This window comes from Xiphophorus maculatus, chromosome 1 (genome assembly GCF_002775205.1).
Source record: "Xiphophorus maculatus strain JP 163 A chromosome 1, X_maculatus-5.0-male, whole genome shotgun sequence".
Classification (NCBI taxonomy): Eukaryota; Metazoa; Chordata; class Actinopteri; order Cyprinodontiformes; family Poeciliidae; genus Xiphophorus; species Xiphophorus maculatus.
In genome coordinates this window covers 14,208,568-14,233,810 of record NC_036443.1, presented here as the reverse complement: position 1 = coordinate 14,233,810, position 25,243 = coordinate 14,208,568, and the positions used below count along the sequence as shown (strand labels likewise).

The 25,243-nt window shown below is 38.4% G+C and overlaps 2 protein-coding genes across 6 annotated transcripts; one reads left to right on the top strand and one right to left on the bottom strand.

The window, feature by feature from the left end:
- Positions 1-1,466: 1,466 nt before the first annotated feature.
- Positions 1,467-8,518, bottom strand: LOC111611958. 5 transcript variants are annotated; one of them, XM_023351144.1, is made up of 14 exons: positions 8,430-8,518; positions 7,926-8,029; positions 6,820-7,051; positions 6,309-6,744; positions 5,927-6,048; positions 5,733-5,784; positions 4,283-4,413; positions 4,086-4,140; positions 3,913-3,995; positions 3,753-3,824; positions 2,970-3,077; positions 2,604-2,886; positions 2,316-2,512; positions 1,467-1,685 (listed from the first exon to the last, which is right to left on the bottom strand). In XM_023351144.1, the coding sequence occupies exons 2-14, from the start codon at positions 7,985-7,987 to the stop codon at positions 1,650-1,652; spliced, it is 1,869 nt and encodes a 622-aa protein (XP_023206912.1). In that variant the 5' UTR covers positions 7,988-8,029; positions 8,430-8,518; the 3' UTR covers positions 1,467-1,649. The 5 variants fall into 5 exon arrangements, with proteins under 5 accessions (XP_023206912.1, XP_023207040.1, XP_023207091.1 ...); XM_023351272.1 differs by having other exon boundaries at positions 3,913-3,992; XM_023351323.1 differs by having other exon boundaries at positions 4,319-4,413.
- A 1,623-nt stretch (positions 8,519-10,141) lies between these two features.
- Positions 10,142-24,782, top strand: def6 (DEF6, guanine nucleotide exchange factor). Its single transcript, XM_005801353.3, has 11 exons — positions 10,142-10,320; positions 14,713-14,853; positions 14,939-15,124; positions 15,857-16,084; positions 16,164-16,310; positions 19,673-19,781; positions 19,862-20,160; positions 20,251-20,417; positions 20,648-20,846; positions 22,346-22,436; positions 23,974-24,782. Exons 1-11 carry the CDS (start codon positions 10,225-10,227, stop codon positions 24,168-24,170), a joined length of 1,860 nt encoding a protein of 619 aa, XP_005801410.1. The 5' UTR covers positions 10,142-10,224; the 3' UTR covers positions 24,171-24,782.
- The last annotated feature ends 461 nt before the right edge of the window (positions 24,783-25,243 follow it).

The following is a 25,243-nucleotide window of genomic DNA, read 5'->3' as shown; positions in this document are numbered from 1 at the left end:
ATTTCCAACAGCACGCTGTCTTCCATGGACAAATGACATCACTTTTCTTCCTGTCTAAAATAAACAAATAAGTCTTTGTTCATCTCTTAGAATTTACTGTGACTCCAAGTAGCAGATGGTTTAATGCATTTTAAAGCAATTATTTAAAAATGATTTGTCAGCAGGAGCAGCTCGAATTAGCAAAAGCAGGCTAATTCACAGATTAGGGTCAATTGATGGTGTTGTCGACATCCTATATTTTGTTCCGTCTCATTCCTTTCCTCTAAAACAAAGATGCCCAAGTCAAATCCTCCAGGGCTACGATCCCTGCTCCTACACGCCTCAATCAAAAGACTGACTTCTCTCACTGGCGGTATTGATCAAAATCAATAGCAATATATTTTTATGCCAGGTCTACATAAGCATGATAAGCTATTCATTTGATCCAGGTGTGTTAGAGGAGGAATGCATCTAAAAGTTGCAGGGTGGCAGCTCTCGAGGACTTGACTTGGGCACCACGGCTCTAAACTACCAGATGTCTCCTCACACTGAGCCCAGTTTCAATTCAAAGGGAATGGTGCCTCTCCACTGTCACCATATCCTTGGTCAGAATTAGGGATTGTTGCAGCATCAACAACTTAATACAGAAACAAACCAAACATGGATAAAAATGGATTCTATATAATTGGATCTAAATGGGACCTTTGTTTTGCAGAACGCCTTCAGATCACGTTTGTTGTGAAATTGAAGCCCTAAAAATGGTTCAAAACTAAAATAAATACAAGCATTAAAATTTTTTTTCCAAAAAGACATTGAGATTTGAGAAATAACCCTTTTATTCTAGTAACATGTCCTGTAGTTTATGAAGATGTCTTAGGCTAATACTAACAAATTCAGAGTATTTATTGTAAGGAAAAAAACAACATTACAAGCAAAACCTTATTTTTAGTTTGGAAAGAAAAAGAAGCAGATATCAGCTCAGTCTGAAACTTCTAAAACATGTCCGATAAAATATCCAAATCCTCCCAATGGTGAACATACGTAAATTAATCATTTGAGTTTTTAAACATATCAAGGATGTTTGGTTTCTAACTGAATGCGTCTGTCCATCAGGTTTCTGCTCATTCAGCTCTGCGGCCTCTCTCATCTGATCTGCATGGTATTCTGTCACATGACGCTGTATGTTCGCCCCTGTAATGTGATGGAACTGAGATCTGCTCAAAAGGTTTGAACCCTGCCTGACCTATTGACAATCCGTGGACTGCAAGACAGCATGCCATATCATATAATCATCAAACTTCAGAGTAGAAAGAGAAATTCACTCCATCAGAGTGAATGTCTAACTCTCTTATTTTTATGGTTTTAGTTATAGAAAGAAAGAAGGATAAATTGGTGTTTTCTCTCAAGCAAAGTATATTTTTAGCCAACAGTTGATTCCGAGTGAACAAATCAACAAAGGGATGGAAATTAAAACAAATACATGTTCCAAATGTAACAAATCTACTTTATTTTTAAAGTTCATACATAAATTTAGCAATTTATCAATAGTAATGGTCATCAGAAAATGCCAGTACAAATTTTTATTAGCTTTAATAACACCAATAAAATAGTCCAAAAACCAAATAATTGCAGAGAGTTGCTAAGTTTTCACATTGTTGTCAGAATGCAGGTCATCCCTCGTGCTGCGAGTCAATCGGGACAAATCTCTATAGAAACAAACAGAAAACATGCCGATATTTAATATTAGCATGTCTGTCGACACAGAATGTGAACATTTATTTATTTATACATTTCTGGAAATAATTTAAAAATGCATATGCTAGATCAAGCTTACATTAAAGTTTGAAATACAGCAGGAAAGATAAGAAATGCAATCAGCTGTTTGTATACTGAATGACATAGAATGACACTGATCATACAGATGTAAAATGTGACTGAAAAAAAAAAAGCTGCCGAATGACTTGAAAGCTGAGGTACATATTTGGATCGTATATTGCCCTCAAAGAAACGTTTATTAAAAAAGGCATCACAACTTTCCACTGAGCCTAAATGTGTCAAAACCTGATCTGGGAGATTTTTTAAGGTTGGTGAATGTGTGTGTTTTTTTTCAGGACAAATAAACAAACATCTGCTTGAGTTTTTTGGAAAAGCAGATTCAATTGTTTTGAATCTGCAAAGCAATTAGCATTTTTTTTTTTAGCAAAATGCTAAAAAAGGATTCACCTTTAGTTTATTTTTTCTTACCTCAATCTCAGGAGACTTTACTACTTTACTTTAATATCACCAACAGTGGTAGTAAACAGTTTAAACAGTCGTCCACTCAGTCATATGCTCACCATCGACTCCTCAAAGTGCAAAACGGAGGCCAACGGGTTTCCGCAGCGAGAATGGACAAACTCAGAAGCACCTGGGACAGACGCCGAGGTGTAGGTCGCGACCTCCTCGTCCATTCGCAACTCCTCCAGAGGAGGAAAACGCTTTCGCAACATGGCTACTGCAGGATTCAGAGAGCAAGGCTTCTGAGTGACAAAATCTATCAGACGGTAAAAAAAAAGAGAAAAAACATGTCAAACTCTCAACAGTAGGCATTATGAATCATGAGATGAATGACGGGTCAGTGGTACCGCTGCGCAGTCGCTGAACGACAGAGTTGCTCTGCTGAGTCGGCTCCGACACGTCGCTCTGTGCAGTTGTGAACTTCTTCTGTTCTGATAAAACTTGATCCCGCTGGGCCGAAGCTTCCTGGTTCTCAAACCGCAGCGCTCTCATCAACTTTTTACCAGTCGAGAAAAAAATGACAGACTCTCTTGGTGGAGCGTGGAGGAAAGTCTTCATCTTCTCCACATCCTCCTCGTCGTCCCCGTTACGCCTCCCTGTCTCTGCCTTCTCCTCTGTGGGGGGTTTATTCTGAAGAAGCGAAAACAAAAAGAGTTAAACCTTTGATTTAAATGAGCAGAATGTCGGCTTTGAATGTGAAATTAATTTCATACGGAGGAGGATGGAACTGAGATCTGCTCTGATTTTGCTGAGGGATTGTTGTCCGTCCCAGCTGTGATCTGGTCGTCTTCTGGATCATCAAATAACTTCTGGACAACTTCCTGCCAACAAACAGTCAGATGAACTCAGTCTCATACTGTGTGCTTATTTCCATTAGTGCTGAGCAACATGGCTTGAAAATAAAATCTCAGATGTTATCGTACTAGTTACTAATTTGGTTAATTTTTTTTGGGTCACTTTTTCTTACTTTTTTTTTTTTTAGAAAAAACAAAATGTCAAAAACTGGCTTTTATTTTAATCATCCCTTCTGTGAGTTGTCCTCAATTCAAATAAACAGCTATAAAACACACTTAACAAGATGTTAGGCCTTAGGTGTGAAGACGTCACTCTGAACTATGGAAATTCAAGGAGTGCATTATGGGGGGAAAAAACAAGAAATCACAATTTTTCCAAAAATAAATTCTTCAAAAAAAGAAAATCTGGGTAATCAATAAACTCATTTTATCTCCCAGCTCAAATTTGTATTAAAACTGTAATTATTTGTAGTTTCCAAAGTATCAAAAGTTATAATAAAATATTTTTAGATTTATGCATTCGCATTATCCAAAGTTTGACAACCAATAGAGGAAATCGCTTTTATTTATTAATTGTACTGATAAAGAATCAAACCACTCCAAACTTTTATGAGACCATTCATCTAAAATCAACAATGTCAACCTATGCTCAACCTGAATGCTGTAGGAGCTTCATATGTAGGATTAATTTGACTGTTTCACCTCCTGACGTGGATGAATGTTCCTTTTGTAGCTCGCGTGTCCAACGGTGCCGCATGGAGACAGATACCATTTCTGAAAACAGAAGCAGCAACACGGTGAGGCGAAGCTTCCTGAAATACAACCAGACCGACACTGAGAGGTACGGTATGTGTGTACAGACCATGGCAGACATGGGCTGATGTTTGGTGTTGCAGACTCTCTGTGGAGACCACTTTGTCTTTGCCGTCTCTTTGAACACCGCTGCTGAGGAGAAAATAGAAAACTCAGCCACGGCAGGTTGAACAGGACAAACCGATAGTAAGGGAGCATTAACATAACAATGGTGCGTCTTACCCACAGTACAACTGGTTGAATTTGGACAACTTTTCTTAACAGGCACTCTTTGAGCCTGAAAATGGGAACAAAAAACAACAACCTTTTTTTTAAAGAATTAAATGAGGCAAATGATAAAAAGAATCAAAGAACCTGGAGTTAAATTACAGCAGGAATGACAATGAGCAGTGATGATATGAAGTTTATTGTGCTCATACACTGTAGATTGAAGTGCCTCTGCCAGGTGGACATACTGAATTTCTGGACATGGCATCCTTCATGCCCTCGTTCTGAAGGATGCTCCGCAAAGCAGTGGCGTCGGGCAAGAACCCCACTGACCTCACCGGTCCTGAGAAACGAAAAGAAATGCCAACTCAGCTGAGAGCATTTTGGTAAAATAGAGGTGCATTTCAAGAGGTATTGCAAATACAAATCTAAGAAATGTGGCATGCATTTGTACTTGGACATCGTGAGTAAATACAGTAAAACACCTTTTGCTGCAATTTGCAAATCTTTTAGGGAAAGTCTCACTTCTCCAGCGCCAGTTGTGGAGCGCTACTGCGCTGCAACCTTTAAACACATCCCTGCTGCAATCAAATCATTGAATTACCTCTTCAGCATGCCATCAAGTTTGGCAAAAGCTTGTTAACGATTCATTTGATTCACAAGTGTCAGAGCAAGGATGCATCTACAACTGCAAGACACTGACCCTGGAGGAATGGATTTGAAGACCGCTGACCCAGATCCAAACAAAATGCTTAAAACCAAAGAATTTAAAGACTGTGTCATTTTTCTTTTAATATTAAACTTAGACTAAAGATCTATGAGGAATCACTGAGTGCCGGCGACAAACACAAATAGCTTTCAGCACTCTTTGTAGGGTGTGATAATTTTGTTTGTAAATGTTAGTCTACAATGTTCAGTTACTTGGAAGTATTTTAATGTTGCTTTTCAGCTAGAAGCCATTTCGGTCTTTAGCTTTTGGTTTTAAAAATGGCATCATACAGTTTATGTATGGCATTAATTTTAATTACTTGTCTTAATGGTTTTTTTCCCCAATTTAATATTTAGTACTCATTTACTTAAATATTTCTGCAGCAATCCTCATCTCCTGGTAAACAGCAACAAAGTCAACAGTGTGCACTGCATCTGCTGATTGAAAGCAAGTATTGATATTTCTGGCAGAGTGGGCAGGCGTTATCAATTACTTTCTGCACGTCCTCCCCTTCAATCTGTAGGCCATAACATTACATTAGTGTGATAAATATTTCATCAACCTTGTTCTAAATATTTGGCAAACTGAATACGTTTTTATTACTCCAAGTATATAACCTAATCAGCAAAATACAGACCCAATATCTCACATTTTGCCCAAAGAATTCACAGAGCACGAGTTCCACTTTTTGAATTGAATAACCAAAATAAATTAACTTTTAAATCGTAATCTAACCGACTAAGACCTTTCTTTATAAACTCTATACCACCAAATATCCGACTATAGAGTACATCTGGTCTGTTTAGTGGCACTGATCAGATGCCATGAGGATTCAATATTGGTGCAATTCAAACTAGTTTCCATGCAATATGAAGAAAAAGAGACCCCAGACCTTAAATAATTAAAAACACTTAATTGTTTCTAAGTTGCTTCATTGTTTCTTGAGTTCTGACCTGCGAATGCTCCCTCTTTTTGTTGAGTCTTCTTAACAGACACTCGCTGAGGCTGCAAACAAGAAGAATCATAAAAATGCGCAATATTTCACATTTCTGAGCACCAACAACAAAATTCTGATGGAAATATTCAGGTCTAAGATCAAAGATCTAGTAAAAGCAATAATATATTTCTGAGATAAAAGCCAACTCACTAGGTAGTTGTATTGTTTGGAGTGTTTCGGAGTAACAACTGCTTGACTTGCACGGAATACGCCCTCGTCCCGGAGGATATTCAGCAAAACCGCGTGGCCTGGTTGGCAGTTCTCACTTTTTTCTGAAATAAAAAGCAATAATTTTACACAACTGACAAAATATTAGAAGAAACAAATAAGAAAATGTCTTCTTACAGCATAAAAAGCATGCCATAAATATAGAAGACTGTTTTCCTTATTGACAGTGGTGATATGAAGAAATTGAAAACAGTGAATTTACTCATCTACAAAACAATAATAGTAAGTTGTGTAATACATCACATAAAATGTAGTACTTTTAAATAAAAATTTACATTAAAGTCAGAGTGAAGGAAACACTCACCATTTAAAGGATTTGAACAACTGGCCTGTGTGGTCAGTGACATAGACTGATGAGCAGCTGAAGTCTTTGGCGCGTCCAAGCTGACCTCTGGATGAAGATGAGCTTGGTCTGAGGTGATACTTACATTTTGATTCGCTATCTTACCAGATGTGGATGTAGGATTTTTCAAATGGGCTAAAGTCTTTAATTTTGGACTGGGCTGCCTTGAAAAGTGAGTTGCATTTACTACAGCCTTTCCAAGGGACTTCCCTGAATTTTTAACCAAATCTTGATGTTTACTGGGCGTTTTGAATGAACTGTGTTCAGGCCGATTCCCCCGAGTCCTTGATTGAGGGGCTGTTAAAGGTTCAGAGTTCTCAGTTCCTCTCCTTGTTGTTCTCCGCTGCGAGAAGTTAAACGGTACAGGCCGAGTGCATGCCTTCCTCTTTGTTTTACCCTGCAAGAGAAAAATAATAATAATTAAAACAACAATGATGACAAGAATGAAAACGTGTTGAATTGAGGAACTTACATCTAACGGCTTTTCTTCCCACTTGCTATGGGATTCCTTGAATACAGGGGGAACCTGGAGTTTTAGGGACTTTGCAAGTACGGGGAGCCGGCTCCCACCTGGCTGCAAAGGAGGCTTTCGACCAGCTTCTATAGGATCTTTGTTTTCAGCACCTTTCTTTGAAAGGTGAAGCGAGGACATTACTTCAGAAAGCTTTGGCTCTGGCTGTTGAATGTTGTGTTCACTCTTCATTCTGTGTGGGGAAATGGTTGGAACTAAAATGTTACACTTTTCAAAATTGCATCTCTGCTTCAACACACATGGTATAAATAAATATTATCAGAGTAGCAGACATCTGTATAGTTTGACTGCATGCCAGGAAAGCAGCTTTACCATCTGATTTAGGTGTGAAAGACCAAGGCACATCTAAAAGTTGAAAGAGTCTAGCTTTCAAAGACTGGTGTTTGAGATTCCTACTCCAAGTACTTAACAGAACAGATAGATTTATATCGTATTGGATTAGAAGGAACAAGACTCAGTTTGCTGATTCAGACAATTTTGAAGGCAATTAGTTGCAATGGATTTTATTTAAGGGTATCAGGCTAAAGTGATATGAATATTATTGAAAGCTACACTTTTCATATTTTTATTGTAAAACAAAAAACATGTATGCAACCTTAAAACTTCCCAGCTAAACTACTACTTTATGATGGCCTATTGCATAAAATTACTGTAAAATACATTGAAGCTGGTTGGAATATAACATAATTTCATGAAAAGGGTTAAGGTATATGTATACCCTTGCAATACATTATAAATTTCTAGTCTGTCTGCTACTGTTGAGTATTAAAGTGTAAAACTACAACTAGTCAAGGTTTTTTTTTTTTTTAATATTTAATGGCTGCTACCCAACATATATGGGTAATTTACTGTATGTTCTGTAACAACTTTGAAGAAATACTTCTAGTAACCCTCAAAGTACAAATTTTCAGAATATCACCAACTTTCTGTTGCATATCAACTTTGAAATGCATAGTCATATGCATTACAAGAAAACGTGTTTTGGATAAGTCACATACAAATCTTAGGAGGGAAAAAGTGAATGAACGGGCCTTTATATATCTTACCTTAGAAAATCACTGCGGATTTTATTTTGACTTTGTTGGCGAAGGACCGGAGAAGAACTCATGATGCTGATCGGGGTAAAAAGACAATCTCAAGGTCTGAGCAACTAAAAAAGGCAAACAGAATAAAACATTTGAGCAGTAAAGCATAAATACCCAAACACGCCTTTAAAGATAGGGAGTATAAACCTGACAACGCTAACCAACAAGAAAAATAATATTGCTAATATTGATATACTTCTAATGTTTTTTCAAAGATAAACAAATATTGCCGACAAGGCAAACAATAAAGCGAAAACACGTGAAATGAGTGTTGTGAAGAGCCAGCTAAAATATTAGCAAGCAAAGAAGTTAGCTTTGACCCAAACAGAAAGCTACGTTTAAAGCACACGCTACACACGACCGAAAGCTAGCTGCTGCTTCTTTCAGATACATCTGAAAGGCAGATGGTCCTTTATCAGTCGTTTGAAGAATGAAAAACTCTTTCAAATATAGCCTATTCCTTACTCCAATTTGGTTTGCTTTATCAGACGTTTCGTGCTGATTTAAAGCTCCTTCGTTCCGTCCTTTTCTTGCTATGAAGAAAGCCTGTCAACTTCCTGGACCATAAACAGTTTTCAAAAAACGCGCTTCGTCATTGGTTAAAAGCAGATCCCAAATTGACCAATGGCTGTGAGGGATCTGACAACCGAACAAAGGGCAACCAATAAGCATCGGATCTTCACAAACAACTCCATGGTAACGACGATAAGGTTGTTTTACCACGTGACTAGTTTATTTGCCGCGAGACATGTCGCTCTCTATCTCCCCCACCACTATGCAAGTAAGTAGATAGATAGATAGATAGATAGATAGATAGATAGATAGATAGATAGATAGATAGATAGATAGATAGATAGATAGATAGATAGATAGATAGATAGATAGATAGATAGATAGATAGATAGATAGATAGATAGATAGATAGATAGATGTTAAGAGTGAAAACATCTATTATTCTGTATTATTTTAAAGAAGCAAATTCTTGCTGATATAAGGTTACCTGTTTGCTAAAAAACAACAACAAAAACAATATAGGCTTTGAAATTAAGAGTTTTCATCACTGCATTTGGCAGAAAACTTTAGATAAGATGACATTTAGATATTTCTACCCAGAGGCAATTAGAAAAAAAAAAATAACTTAAATACATCTACTGATATTTTCAAATAAATAAGAACTTAAGAACAAGCTCTGAAAAAAAACTTTGAAGAAACCAGACCAGCAGGGGCGGCTAATGGGCGACATGGATGGTCATGTGAGAGCGGCATGAGAGCCCCCCTAACAGTACTTTGACTATTATATAGAAGAATAATTGTAAAATTTAAACATGAAAAAGAAAAAAAAACACTGAAACTAAAACAAATACAAAGTCAGAAAATCTAAAAAAACAAAACAAAAAGAGAAACTGATGAAACGACCAAGAGGTCAATGATAACTTTAGTGGTACAGTCCAAAAGGAAGGCCTGAGAAGTCCTGTTCACGATCTGCCATAAAACATGGGATTGGGACGCAGCACACATGCGTCGAAAAGAACACTGATCAGGTGAGACTCCAAATACAGTTTTCTCTTCACACAATAATACATAGTGGTGGCAGCATCATGCTGCGGGGATACTTTTTTCTTTGTTTTACCTGAGACAGGGCAAATGGGAAAGTGAATGAAGGCGAATGCAGGGGGAGCTTGCTAAAACAGCTAAGAATTGACAAAACAGAAAATAATGACATAAATCATATCTGAAATATGCAATCTCATGACATACAGCACGCTCTTTGTGCCAACATAGAATAATGAAATATAAATACCAAAACCCCAATCAAACTAGACACATGCAGCGGACACGACAATAGGGTACAGTCTAAACAGACAGACAGACACAAACAACATGTTTTAATTTTACATGCAGCTACCGTGTTAGATATACCTACATCAGCTTTGATTAGGATTTGGTAAATTATTATTTGTTAACATTTTACCTTTGATAAATAAATAAAATTAATTTTCAGTGTCTAGAATTAGTTTTAAATCACGTTGTCTGTATTTTAAACCTTTTTTTTCTCTCTCTCTCTCAAGTCAAGACAGAACCCTACCTGTCCATCTTGTGGATGTCCAGCAGGTGTCGCTGCCCGCAGGCTTGCAAAGCCACACAGCAGCAGCAACAGAGTGCGTGTCTGCCTGTCACCCAGGGGCCCCGTGTCAACAGCAGAGGGAAGAAGAAGACAGACGCGTACAGGAGGAAATCAGAAAATAACGGCGCTGCAGAAATGGACCTGCGCTCTGAGCTGCTCAAGTCCATATGGTACGGTTTTACTGCCTTGGATCTAGAGAAGAGTGGGAAGGTGTCCAAGTCTCAGCTGAAGGTGAGTGGAGGGTCCTCTAACTTGAAGATGGGGGGGGAACAAAGTGATCTTTTTGTGTGAGGTGAGGATTGACAGACATTGTGATGTTGCTTCATTTCCTACAAGGGTTCACTTTCAACCGGTAAAAGTTTCAGTTTTACAGGTAAATTTAACAAATAATTGCTGTTTACTAAGAGTATGTTCAGCTGTGTACTTCAGGAAATGAGAGCAAACTGTCTGATTTCCATCACATTTCCTGTGCAAAGCAGCTTTACTTTAAACTGCGGCAACGAGGAACAATTTTGTTCCTTATATTTCCAGTGAAATGCTTACAGCGCTGAAAAGAAGGCACAATATGCACCTCTGTGTGGCAGGCGGGCAGCACGAGTTTGCTCTGTCTGCATGTGAATGGGCTCCGTCATCATCAACGCTGGGCCTCAATGTGCCATCTTGTAGTGCAAAGGGACCTCTGGCACTGGAGAGCAGCCTTGTTGAATAGAGTATGTGCCCAGCATGTACGTCAAACAGGACATTGTTGCATGTGAGGGCAAGGACAAAGTGGAAACATGCTGGCGATTGTTGCGTCTCGCTGTAGGGCTTCAATAAAGCCACTGTGCTTCTTTCTCTCTCTTTTTTTTTTGTTGATCTCATTGTTATGCCACTTTTTCTTAGTGTGGCCCAGACTCTGTTTTCCAGCCACTTCTACGTTGCTGCAATGTTGCCCAGAGCTCCTGGCTTACAGCGAGTCAGCCTTATGACTTGGCTTATCCCACCTCCACCCCTCCATCGTCGGCATCATGCAGCTCGTGTACAGGCACCATGTTCTGTGTGGAGGCGAGCACTTTGCATGCTGTGGCCTCAAAAGTTAACAGACGTGTAGAGAACTCAAGGCTGGAGACAGGATGTGGTTATGGCTCTGCACGCAGAAACTAGGTGCCTGATATCATGCAGCAGATGTCTCAAGATGTTGCACTCCCTTGGCGACAGAAATAAAACAAAGAGGAAAAAGTTGCGCTTGAATAGAAGCGTAATACTGTAGTGGCAACTCCACATTAATCCAATATAAACAGATCAAATTAGATAGCTTTCCTCCCTTTATTCTTCATATATTTGGTGCAAAATCTGCTAAGAATCTGTCATTTTCCTTTTCTTAATTTCACTTTTTGTGAGGCTACACCGTCCCAGACTGCAAACAATTAGCACCTCTGAACATGTTAACTTCATATGGTTGGACAACATTAGAGCCAGGACCTCATTTTCAGACTCGGTTCATCCCTTTTCTGCATGCTGCTACAGGAAACACTGCTCAGAAAACGTACCAATACTGTACCGCCAAGGGAAGTGCAAGCATCGAGTGTCACACACATGGTGCAATATGAGAAGTTGTGTGTTATTAGCTCTGACAAAACTATTAAGCACACATTGGATGTGAGGGGTTTTAACAAACATATTAATAGAGCACATAAAAATACTACTGTATACTTTCAAATGTATTATCATAAACAAAACTGCCCTTTTCTTGGCCCTTTTATAGGCATAAAAGAGCAAACACTGTTTAGCGTGAAGTGCCATTAATGAGGTTTATGCTAAATTTGACTTCTGTGGGTGTTGAATAATATTTTGTCCAAAACATGAAGAAGTATCATCTGGAAATTTGCTAAAGCTTTAAGCCCGATTAATATGAACAAATACAGGATTCTAGCATTTTCTTGAAACGTCTGGATTGTTCTGGTACATGGAAAACGTATTTGAATTTCCACATTTAATTCCATATACCAGTATTTTAGAGATGAAAATTAAAGTTTCTGCCTATGTTGGTTTATTTCCAGATGCCATCCTTTATCTTTGATTTGCCATTTGACAAGTTTACTTTTAGTCAAATTTATTGATTGATTGGGTTTTTTTAATTTACCGACAGAACCGATGGATAAATGCAAGCTCATATAAAAGTAAAAAAGACTTCTTAATGCTCTGAGGTTCTCTTAGTTCTGGATTTTAACCAAACTCTGTTGCTCTCAAGGAAAAAAAAAACCCAAAAATGCTAACTCAGAAGCCAACCTCATTGTGTGCATTTTATGATTACTGGAAAATCATTATAAGTCCCAACTGAGGAAACATTTTAGTTAGTAAAAGTATATAATTTAGAAATAGATTTGTAATAAAAATTCAAAAATATTAGCAGGAGAGTTAAGCATTGACAAATCACCTAAATTCTCCCGATACATTAACTCTGTCAAAATAAGAACTGCTGCTGTCTGTAAATGTGCAACAACATGTACTTTGTTCAAGGTCAAGTAGATTTGGGCAACTGGATATTGGATTCAAAAACTACCACCTCTGGCAAAGAACCAGTAACACATTTTTCCAGTTTTTTGCTTTGCTTTGCTGGAAATGTTGTATGTTTCTCGGCGCAAAATAAGTAGCCACAGCGAATAGTACAACACTCACTGTTTAATTGCAGTTTAATCAATTAGACGATGTATGCAAAGAGGAAACTCCTCAAGGAGCTGTTTATTTTGTGAGATCAGACAGAATAGATTTCTAATGCTCATTGGTTGTGACTTTTCAGAGTATCTTACACTGATGTTTATTGAGGATTGTGTGACTTTGTGGGCGTGTTTAACGACTCATAAAACACTGCGTGAAACTTGAATTGTTCAGAGCAATGCATAGGTGGTGATCTGATATGCCGATCTACTTTCTGCAGCAATCATTAAAACCCAGGACTCTGTCTGATCTGTCTTTGTTAAAGTTTTTTTTTCCATTTCTCAGACCTAAAGAAAAAGAAATGATCAAAAATCTGAAGCAGAAAACTATCAACTGCTCAGGTCTTTTAAGAAAGAGCATGGCCTTCAAAATAAAACCCCACGGATTTCAAAGGGTTAAAAGTAAACTATATTGCAGCAGTACAGAAGTACTAACCATGTTGGTAGCTTCCTGCATATCCTCTTACATAATAGCAGTTTTTCTAAACATTGTATAAATGCATGTTTTGCATTTGTAGTCTGTTACAGGCTATCCGAGGGTTGAAATATAAGTTACATCTCTTACATTGCTGCATCTCAGTATTAAATAATCTGTAATGCACAAAACAAACATAATTAATCCGAATACATCTCGAGAATATCAGACTTTTCTCAGGACATAAAGGGAAAAAATACCTTTAGAAAAAAGCAAAAGTGTGTTATCCTGCCAATCAACCACACAGCAGAGTCACACATGGCACCGAAGTTCACAGATACTTACCTGAGCAGAAAATTTCACATTTGTTTTATTTTACTAGCTGCTTTAAGAAACATAATGTAGCTCATGTTGAACAAACATGGTAAATTTATCTATTTCTACTTGCTGTATTTACAATAAATGTTTGATTTATATTCTTTTTGCTGCACTATGGCTGGAAAGGCAGTCAGCCGTAAAAGCCAAATTTAATGTCTTTCCATGCACTATTTTCTTGATTTTTTATTTTTTATTTTTTCCAGCTTCTAGCAGATTTTTTTGTACTGTTTTGCAAACTGATGAGTGCAAAAAAGACAAACATCTGTAACGTCGTCTTAAAACGTTCCTGCCTGGTTATCAATCTGAAACATGAACAAAATCGCATCTAGTAAAAGGATGCAGAAATCTGCTAAAGGGAAAAGACTTCCTACAACAAAATAAAAATAGCTAAATATGCTTTATCTCAGCTTTATCAAGTGATCTGTGGATGAAGTTCAAAGTAGCAATGCGTTCATCTCAGAATCTGAACAGAAAAACAGTTTTGAAAACTTTCAGCAGGTGTGATGCTCGTTAAACAACATGCTGAAATCATACTTATCATGTATAATATTGCATTTATAGTTGTTTTTTTTAAGTTGAAAAGATATTAAATGTCTGAAAGTTACCTCAACAGGCATGGGATCTCAGTATCAGAACCTGCCTAATATAGGCACTGAAAAAGAGAATTTGGCACCAAGCTGCTCAAAAGTACTTAGATTAGGAAACAGCAGGAGCTATTCATGATGTTTGTACAACAGTTTGCAGAAAATGTAAATTTTTTCTGCTTCAGCCAGTGATTTTGAAGGCTAGGATGCAGCTGAAGTTAAAAAAACAAACAAGTTTACTCTTAGAAGATGATGTTGTCCTTTGTATTGGACTAGCATTTCTCAAAATGGACAATTCAAGTCTTCTAAAAATCTTTTATGTGGTATTTATTCATGTATTTTCTTTAATCGTTACAGCATCTTGTGAACTTGTTTCTTTCTGTCTCTAAAGATCTGGATAAATCTTATCTTTGAGTGTTTTAACCCTCCAATTTTTTTTTTTTAACGCTGCGTTTGCAAAAATTGATAAGATTGAACCATTTTATCAGTTCCGTAGAAATAAATATTCTCTTCTGTTTTATGAAGGGTTTTTTTCTCTTTAATTTTTCAGGTTCTGTCTCACAACCTTTGCACAGTCCTGAGCATCCCACATGACCCCGTGGCTTTGGAGGAGCACTTCAGGGATGACGACGATGGCCCAGTTTCCAGTCAGGGCTACATGCCTTATCTCAACAAATACATCCTCGATAAGGTGCACACAGCACAGCTTTTATTTCTCCTGTTGTTTCGAGAAGCTCTAGCACATTTTTTATCACTATGTCTGTCTGCTGCTTCAGGTTGTGGAAGGCTCCTTTAATAAGGAAAACGTAGATGAGCTTTGTTGGACTCTTACGGCGAAGAAGAACTACCAGCCAGACAGAAGCAGCAACTCAGTTCTGCCAGACAGGGATGCTTTTCGACTGTGGTGCCTTTTTAACTTTCTCTCCGAAGACAAATACCCGTTAGTTATGGTTCCAGATGAGGTGGGTTCAACCAGAAGGTGGATAAATCTTGTGGCCGTTGCTGAGCTGTACTCTATCGCCATAGCGTTGCTACTGCACACCTAATTGTGAAGTTGGATTTTCAGAAAGCCACTGAGCTGGCAGTGGGTGAAACTTTACTGCTTTCCACCATGGGACACGGTGCACTTTTCGTGCCGCAATGTGGGCTTGTTTCTCACTCGTAAACACCGGTTTTGGCTTCCTGTCATGCGTTTTTTTTTTCACCCGCCTCCAAGAGAAAGCCCTACATTTCAGGGTCAGAGTGTTTGCTTTAACTCGGGGTGTGAGAAAACATCAGTCAGCTTTATTTTGGTATGTTTTTCACTCAGGAACCACTGTACCAAAATAATGCTACAAGGAGACTGACAGTGTTACTATATAGGTTTGGCAAAAAACAACAAGAAAAAATAGTGTGGTGAAGCCTTATATATTTGTGTATGTCGTCCTAATTATTTTTAAATACATGCACAGTACAGTTAGCAAGTCAGGAAACATTTCACTGTATGTCAGTAATAATGTAGGCAAAAAAGTGATTTTTTTAAAATATGGTTTTGATAAGAAAAACTTAAAACTTCAGCAAGAACAAGCTTAAATCCCAAATGTTCAATAAGATATTTCTTTAATCAAAGTTGCACACACAGAGACTCCTTTTAAAGAAAATGTTTTTGTTGCAAATACCAGCGGCTCAAGCAGCTCTTCTCCCTCTTCATTCAGGTGGAGTACCTCCTAAAGAAGATATGCATGGCGATGAGCATCGAGTTCAACTGCGTTGAGCTCGATGACTTCTTCTCCCAGGACTCGGGGCATCAGAATGGCATCACCGTCTGGGTTTTTCTCCAGATGATGAACTCTGGGAAAATAACCCGAGCCATCGATAAGAGCATCATCAGCATGGCGATAGAGGAGGTGTACAGGGAGATAGTCGGCGACGTTCTCAAAGAGGTAGGCGGACAGAAAAGTGCTCCCTTTGTGCCACTCTTTAGGTCCGTGACGTTATATGTGCGCATTGATTTGGATTCAGGGTTACCTGTGGAAGAAAGGGCAGCTAAGGAGAAACTGGAAGGAACGCTGGTTCACTTTGAGGCCCAGCAACCTGTCCTACTACACCGGAGAGGACCGCAAGGACTGCCAAGGGAATATAGTCCTGGACGGGAACTGCTGCGTGGAGGTAAGCGGAGAACATAGCTGTTTTTCCTCTTTGTCTGAAAAAAGGAAAACTAAAGGTGAGGACTTCCCTAAAATGCAGAAAGTAATCCAGAGAGGACAGTAAAATGGTTACTTGATACCTAACCACTTTTATATACTGTGCGTTTCTTTAAAGTGTAGTTTTTCAAAACAAAGCAGCAGCTAAAAAATAACTCAATGCTCCCAGACAGAAATAAAATGTTAGATGGGATATTTCTTGAAAGTGGTTTCTGAAAAGAAGCGAATCCTTTTAGACTATTTATCTCCTGGCATCTCTTCACCTCGGAGCGGTGCTGTTGCAATTTGATGTAAAATGAGCAAACTGTATTTTTGAAACTTGTTTAACCTGTTGGTATCATTTACCTTTACTGCTCATATCTGAGGGCACTCGATGGTTTCAGATATCTTCAGATCACTGTGACTCAGCTGGGTTCTCAGAAACAAGAGTAAAATGAAGCAGACAAAGGCTGTCAGAACAACTTTTGTTCAAGTCTTTCTCTTTCTGTGATTAGGTAACACAATTGTGTTTGTCTGATTTTTGAAACAATAACATTTTACAGTAGTTAAATGCATTATATTTTGGATAAAGACATGGTTATACCTTGGTGTATGGTGACAGTTCAGATCAGATAATGTCAGACTCCACACACACACAAACCCACAATGATATTTTGAGCTGCATGGTCAAAATGGTTTGATTAAAAAATCCTGGGTTATAATTCTCTGCAGCCTGGAGAGGATAACAGACAATTTAACAACACTTGACATTTTACTTCCTCAAACCATGTTTTCTTTATAAATCCAGTTGTGCTGATATTTCCAACAAAACAATTTCACATACTGTATATATATATATTTTTTAGGAAGTTCAGATCTGGGATCTGCATGCAGAAATATTATATAATTATTTAATTACTGAAGCAACGATCTGTTTCCAGTTGACCACAAACACTCAGCTGTGATGTAGGATTTGTTTTTTCAAACTTACGAGACTTGTACCAACATTTTAAATGAATGTTGTTGATATTTTCTCCACAATCTACAGTCTAGTGTAGCGTCGTCAGTGATCAGCCAAGAGAAAACACTTCACCTATCATCCAAACTGCTTCTTCAATTCAGATCATGACTGGAAGTAAGAAGTTTATAAGTTGTACTCAGAACAATCACACTAATATGACCATAAAAGTTAGAATTAGGACACTTGACCCAGGCTGTGTTGATCATCCAAACGTGCCCCTAATGATGCAATGAGAGTTGTTTTGGTCACATGTCCCAAGCAGTGAACAAACCACTTGGGAAGATGAGTCAAGGCTGCAGGTTAGATGGTAGAGAGATGAAATCTGAGGCCACCTTGACAGATAAAATGAAAGAAGTTAGAGAGGTGGCATATCCACAAGTAACAAGAGATGAAGTCCAGTTGCCCTCTCCTTAGGAACTTAGCAACTCTACTTTCTATGTCCACCTAACTTCAGATTTAACTGATCGGATTAAGTCTACATAAACAAAACCAAAATCCCGTAGCAATCTACAGGCGTTTTTCTGTGATTTATTTGGGTCAAGCAATAAAGCTTTGCTTGCAAATAGCCTATTTGGCCAGTTGGCTGGACTTTTCCTGCTAACGTTCTTGTACACTCCTGATATGGATTTTTGAGTCTGAGGTGTTTAATCTCAAGCAGAGTGAAACATTGTGATGATGGATTATTTTAAATACACTGCAAATAATAGTTTTGGCCAGCTAGATGAAATTAAATGAGAAAAGAGAAACTTGAGTAAATATGTCCAGAAGTTGTCATCAATATTCAAAGTATGTTTTTCTAATGTCCGACAGCTCTAAACATGTGTGTTTAGGAAGGTACTCCAAACCTGAAAGTGACCACTTCTTAGAAAGCAAATGAAGGACTTGTAATGACAAAAACCACAAAACTCAATTTCTTTTGTGATATATTTTAACTACAATCTTTCAGAATAAAGGAGGTCCAAATTACACAGTCCTGGCAGCTGCTTGCTATAAATGTTTTCAGTGTTGGAGAGTCCTTTCAGTGATAATACAGAGAGACTGAAAAGTATCAGATCAATGACAATACTTGTCCTTCAGTTGAAGTGATTACAACAAAATATGTAGTCTGAGTGAGAAACCAGTAGAAATTCAGAATTTCTGTCACTTTTGATACAAGTTCATGGCAAGTATCTGGCTGAATGAGGCGCAAAGTATGGTACCCTGTTTTGGTGAGTGTAAAATCATGCAACATTATAATATAAACTTTTCTATATATATATATATATATATATATATATATATATATATATATATATATATATATATATATATATATATATATATATATATATATATATATATATATATAAAACATGTTTATGCTTAATTGGTGTAAATAAAAAGCAAATGTCATCTTAAGGTGTCCATAAGACTAACAGGTCCAATTTTTATGCAGAAATTTTTCATCAGATTAATTCAAGACGACAGAGCAGTAATATAAAGAGATTCAAACTCAATTACATGAATTCCAATTTAATTGTAGTTCTAATAAAAATGCAATCTGTAGCGCCACCTAGTTATGAAAGTATCAATCTAAGCTGACTGCATTGAGGTTGTGGCAATATGGCATCCTGAGCAAGCATGTGGTGACAGTGGAAAGGAACAACTCCCTTTTAGCAGTAAGAAACCTCCAGTTAATCCAGTATAAAAAGTCAAAACTATCTAACCCGACACCAAATCCAGACGAAGAACAGAGTGATACAAGAAACGTGGAGTAAAGAATCTTGGAAGAGAGACAGATTGCTGACGTTAGCTAGTTAGCTTTACTAACATCACTTACATATAGTTTACATTTCTTTGTGCTTACTTTCTAACTGGCGGTAAAATGTACAAGTCGCTTTATGCTTTCTTCTTTCTGCATGTTGATTTACAGACACACTCTCTACAGTAGCCACTTAGTAGTCGAATTGTATTGCTGAAAATTTTGGAGCCATCTTGTCCTGCTCTTAAAGAACTACTTCTCATTTTCTTGGAGTCTGAGTTAAAGAGGTTGGGGATGGGTGACGACGCTAACAAAAATGCATATTTAGCAATGAGTCACATGATTGCTTGGATTCGAACCGGGACATCCAATAAAAGCAAGGATGTCAACAAATAAATTTGACAGTATTACCAATATTCGCTTGACTGAACTTGAAATAAAATCCTGAGTCCTCAAAGTCCAAGACCAGGACAAGACGGGGTATAAATGCGTCCGAGACGAGACTGAGACCATCAATAAAGGCGACTCGAGCACTACAACACTAACATGTATAAGTTAAATTCTCTACATTTATGTGTTTGACCAGGTGCTGCCTGACCGAGATGGCAAAAGGTGCATGTTTTGCTTGAAAACCTTGTCCAAAACCTATGAAATGAGTGCTTCGGACACCAAACAAAGACAGGAGTGGACGGCAGGTCAGAGAGGACGCTTCTGTTCTTTTGAGTCGCACAGCAAAATCTAAAGACCTTGAACTTCATCCTCTTCGTCTTCACAGCCATTCAAACGGCCATCAGGCTGCACGTGGAGGGCAAAACGTCTCTGCATAAAGATCTGAAGTTGAAGAGGCGAGAGCAGCGGGAGCAGCGGGAGAAACGGCGACAGGCCAAAGAGGAGGAGCTGCAGAGGCTTCGGGCCTTGCAGGAGGAAAGGGAGCGCAAGCTGGCGGAGCTGGAGCTCCTGAAGGAGGCGCAGAAGCAGGCGCAGGTCCTGATGGACCAGGACGAGCAGAGGAGACGCCAGCAGCACGAGCAGCTCCAGCGCACCCTGGAGATTCAGCTCCGCGAGGCGGAGGAGGTGAGCGGGGCAGGAAACGGAGGAGAGCATTTAAAAAGTAAAAAGGAGGAACTCCGTTAACTCTTTTTCTTCTTTTCCGTCACTCTACAGGCCAGAGTTAGCATGCAGGCAGAGATGGCTCTGAAGGAGGAGGAAGCAGAGCGGCAGAGGAAGAGGATCCAGGAGCTGGAGGAGATGCAGAAGCGTCTGGAGGAGGCGCTGCAGCAGGAGATTAAAGCCAGGCTGGATGAGGAGGGATTCCGTTACGCTCAGGCGAGGTAGATGTTACAAAACACATGCACGCATGCAGCCGTGGGCCAAAGAGACACTTTTTTGTGGAGACAGTAGATTTCAAGCTCTGGGGTTCATGCTGGGTTATGTTCCTGAGGAAGTCGGCCTGCATGGCAGAGGAAGTTGGCAGCTGTTTGTCTGAACTTGGTGCTAATTCAGCTGAAAGCCTCTGATCACACAGTTCACCTTGCACATTTATCTTATTTTTCATCCTCAGGTTACTGGCTGAGGAGGAGGAGAAAATGAAGGCCCTAATGGCCCTGCAGGAGGAGCAGGAGGAGTACATCCTGAAGACGCAGAGGGAAAAACAGGAGCTAAAGCAGGAAATGGAAGTCAAGTCTCGGGCCCTGGATGAGGCACAGAGGCAGCTGGAGGAGGTCCGAGCCAACAGACACAGGGTTGACCAGGATGTAGTGGTGAGTGGAAAATTTCTCAGAGTAAAATGTGTCAGAACTCAGAGCTAAACTTCAACAAAAGACAGGAAAATATTCCTTTAATAGAGTGTGATTCATTTATTTTATTAGCTGGAATTATACATGTTTGATGATGTTGTTTGTAATACTAAATGGCAGTTGCATCATTTCAGTCAAGGACTGACAAAAAGCCCAAAAAGCAGCTCTAATTGCCACAATGAATAAGATTAACTTGAATCATGTCTTGGTCAATAATCGAGCGGAAAATGCTGACGGGAAACAAAGGGATTCTTGAAAAAACAGAAACTAAACTAAACTTTCTTTTTTGAGTTAGACAGGACCTCCTGTAAAATTAGAGATGTACCACTTAATCAGACATTTTCTCTCGATCTGATTCACTATCGGCACATCAAATACTGGAAATCTCTTTTCTTCTTTTTATTTAATCAATGTTCATCCATCCAAGTAATTTGATTGAAGTTTAAAAACAATTAGATAAACATTACCTTTGATGCTTTACTACATAAATGGCTCTAATTTTGTAACTCCTTTATTTTCTGTTGGATTAAAACTTCAACCCTTGTCAAAGAACCTGCAAAACATTTTGTCTTGTCTTTGAAAAAACATAATCCAGCGAGAAAAGGCCTAATCTGTGCATCTCTATGCATATTTTTGTTGTGTAAGGTATTGCAGTGAAAATTAAATAAAGAGACCTTTATTTAGGTCTGAACAACCAGGACTATTGTCACAAAATTGTAACCTTCAGAATTAAAAGTTTAATTATGACTTTTTTTTTTAATGTTTTTGTAAAATCTTTCAACAAAAATAATAAAAAACAGGCCTCTCAAAGCACTTACCAAGACAATCAGATGCAGTATATATGTAGAAATATGTAGTTAAACCTGTCATATTGTATATACAGACTTAGATTTACTTATATTCCAGTTTTATCCTAATTATACAATGAAATTAAGTTCAGTTTATTATGCCAATTGGTAAAAAAAAACATGTGTCTATTTAAAGACACCCAGCCAATGAGTCAGTGACTTTGCAGGAGTCTGTCCCACTAAAGCAGGATGTGGCGACAGTGGACGGAGTCGTTAACGTTGCATCGTCAACGTGCATGAGGCAACGGCAGGAGAGAAAGTTACTCTGAATTTCAGGGTTGTGAATTAATCAGAATATCAATCAAATTATTGTGTAGCTGACTGTGACTGGTGGATGGTCATACTGGTTTCTTCCTGTTAAGAAGAAAGACAGATGCTTGCTCAGGATGTGGGTTGTGAGCTTCTCTATCGAACAGCAGAATCATAATTACATAATATTATAAAGTCAGTGTGATAGTTTAAATATTTTTGTACTGCATGGAATGATATCAAAATATGATTTGGACTGATTTGATGAAGTTGTTCTCTGCTGGCCTTGTAAAGTGAAGTGAGGTAATATTTTGTGCTCCTCTTGGTTAAAAGATGATTTAGAGGGTTTCTCTCTTCCCATGATAGGCTGCTCAGAGGAAACTTCGCCAGGCGAGCACCAACGTCAAACACTGGAACGTCCAGATGAACCGACTGATGCGGCCGATCGGACCAGGCGGTAAGCTTGGATCTTAGTTTAGGGAGCGTTGGAGGCTGAATTAAATGTTCCTTTTGAGATGTTCTGGTTAATTTCACGGTGTGTTTTAGAGGAATTCTGGTTAAATTGCCTCTGGTGTTCATAGTTTGCCTTCATAGTTTTCTAAAATCTAATCAGTCCCGTGTAAGGAACTGTGGCTTTATGACATCTATAAATATACAAGCAGGGTGTTGCTTAGGGTTATTTTAGTTTTGAGGAGTCATACTCTCTCTTATTAGCAGAAATCAGAACCACAATCAATGAATATTTAACATAAGGTTTTATAAGAATAGTAAACAGATTGAATTATACATGATGTTTTAGCTGTTTGTCTTCATGATCAATGGTGAAAATACTGATTCAACAAAATGAACTGATGTGCAGTGGTTTAAATATGTGGGTTCAAATAAATTGCAGTTGTTGTCAGATACAACATGGAAGGAGGAAGGGGTGAGTTGGGTCTGAATTGGGGATATTTGCTGGAAGGAGTGAACCGACCTGCAGCCATTTTATCTGCAGTTGCAGCAGAGAGTGTCCAGTAATGCAACCAACAGTGTCAGATATAAAAAAAAATGTGAAGCTTGTCTTACTAACATTACTTAGCAAGATATTTTTTTCTCACACTAGAGACAACAGAAGTACCAGGTAAAGTGCTCTAGCTAAATATTTCTCATGACTACTGAAGATTTATCAAATCTTTTCTTTGGACTTGGGATGCTTTTTCACTCATTTTCAGTTCAGTATGCGGCCATTTTGACTGGAATGTTATTTTGTTTAAGCCACTTTACTCTGACCTATGACTCATTGAGGCATGAAAAGGCTGCCAAGCTCAAAGAATGAAGCAGTGTTTGTATCGACACATAACAGACAAGTTTGCAAAGAGCCATTTTCGAATTGAATCTTAAGACTCTTTGTGAGTAGCAGCCTGTCACACGGGCACAACTTGTTCCCATTTATTTCGCTAAATCCATTGTAAAATTTCCAGAAATGACTATTTTTGCTTCAGAAGAGTCGTGGATCAGCTAAGAGCTGATGTACATTTTCAGGCCCAGTATCAGGGTGCTGGATTTTTCTTGTTGCTTCATGACATGATATTCAGATATTTATCATCTGCTTGAGATGACGAGACTTCTTCTTTCGTCTTCTTTTTTGTACACTTTCTGTCTTGTTTTAGAACTCAGCAGCATAATAAGGTCTCAGGAAACATGATAGAAAGCAGACAAAGTGCAAAAGAAATCTCTGAAAGAGCTTTTAAATGGCTGAACTTCTTTAAAGGATTTTCAGGAAACTCCATGGAAGCAAATTACACAAATACTACTTTACTTTTACATAGAAGTCTACAAAGTAGGTGTGACTCAACTCAGTTTTAAATATACTTCCTCCATAGTGTTTTTTTTACTGTCTAACATATTAGTTTCCTCTTTGCCATTTCTTCCGCCCAAACAGTTCATTATGTCCTCCATAGGCTTCACCAAAATTCAGGTTTTTTCTTCTGATTTCCATTTTTTTTTCTTTACAGAGAAAAGGCCGTCTCTGGGCAGCTCTTTCCAGACCTTCCAGATCCCGACACAGCGGGACCCCGGGTTGCGTCTCAGAAGGAAATCTGGATCGGAGGATCAGAGCGAGGAGAGCAAAGAGAACGTGGACAACAGAACCGGGTGCGACTTGGAGAAGCGGCACTCGCACGCCTCCAACGGAGACATGGACATCCCCTAAAAGCATGAATCATAAGAGCCTGCTCTCTTTTACCCCGATGGCGTTTTCTAACAGGAAGCTTAGTGAGACAAGTGTGAAAGGCTGCAGGACTTCTGCACTTAAAACTGAATTTTCATTACTACTGTTTTTATTGCAAGATGAATTTACTGACCTCAAATCCAAAACAGTAACCGTTTGAGACATTTCACAGAACATTGCTCAACTAATACTCCTACCACTTCTTGTGTGAGGCCTGATGTGAACAGAGAAGATACCTCGGTGCAAGTAAAAAGGGCCTCTAAGTTAAAAAAAAAAGAAAAAAAAAAGATCCAGGCTGATGTTTTAGCAGTGATGATTACAGACGGGTCGTAAAGGAAGTTCATCCTTACGTAATGCAGAAAGCTATCCCTGTGTCATTTTTACATATGTAATTTTCTGATTTGTTTTTTGGAATGTGAATTTTTGATGTACAGATCTGTTTCAGTATTAGTTTATAGCATCATTTCACTCCTGGCAAACAGGAAATAGAGAGAGAGAGTTAGAAAGAGAGGGGAGGGGAGACAACTTCCTGTTTCTAATGTCACCTAACCTAACATGAGTGTAAATAAAAAAAAAAGTGAATCAATGTCTTAACTACTTTAAAAAAATTCTCTTTTATGAGCCTATTTATGTGCAACATTGAATTTCCTACTCATCACACACATAAAGTACCTCCAGTAATGCATTTATGAAAGGTTAGATGCAATGACATTTTTTTTTCTTGTACAAGTGAAAAAGTAAAATGCCATGCAGGTTTCAGATTCGATGGTTTACGCCCACTCGGCTTTGCGTGAGCTGCAAGCCTGCTTTACTTTGAATTTGGGCTTACATCATTTGTCGGTTTGCAATGTGTCACCAGCGACTAATTTGATACCCTTTGCTCATATATCCTGAGCGAACGGGGACATCGCCTGACTAAATTCTCTAACTACAGAACATACATTTGTGTTTTAACCAGAATTACCTTTAAATAGGGGTTCAATTCAAACGTATTTCATTTTTGACAATGTTTTAAGGGAATTTGATTAATTATTTGGATTTGCCGTTACAAAAAT

What these genes read in the sequence shown, in the direction of transcription:
- LOC111611958 (XM_023351144.1), bottom strand. Translation starts at nt 7,987, where the DNA reads ATGAGTTCTTCTCCGGTCCTTCGCCAACAAAGTCAAAATAAAATCCGC. An exon ending in CCAAACAATACAACTACCTA is followed by an intron (nt 5,785 to 5,926) that starts GTGAGTTGGCTT and finishes TCTTGTTTGCAG; the next exon opens with CCTCAGCGAGTGTCTGTTAA. An exon ending in TGCACTTTGAGGAGTCGATG is followed by an intron (nt 1,686 to 2,315) that starts GTGAGCATATGA and finishes TTGTTTCTATAG; the next exon opens with AGATTTGTCCCGATTGACTC.
- def6 (XM_005801353.3), top strand. Translation starts at nt 10,225, where the DNA reads ATGGACCTGCGCTCTGAGCTGCTCAAGTCCATATGGTACGGTTTTACT. An exon ending in ACGGGAACTGCTGCGTGGAG is followed by an intron (nt 16,311 to 19,672) that starts GTAAGCGGAGAA and finishes GTGTTTGACCAG; the next exon opens with GTGCTGCCTGACCGAGATGG. An exon ending in GCGGCCGATCGGACCAGGCG is followed by an intron (nt 22,437 to 23,973) that starts GTAAGCTTGGAT and finishes TTTTCTTTACAG; the next exon opens with AGAAAAGGCCGTCTCTGGGC.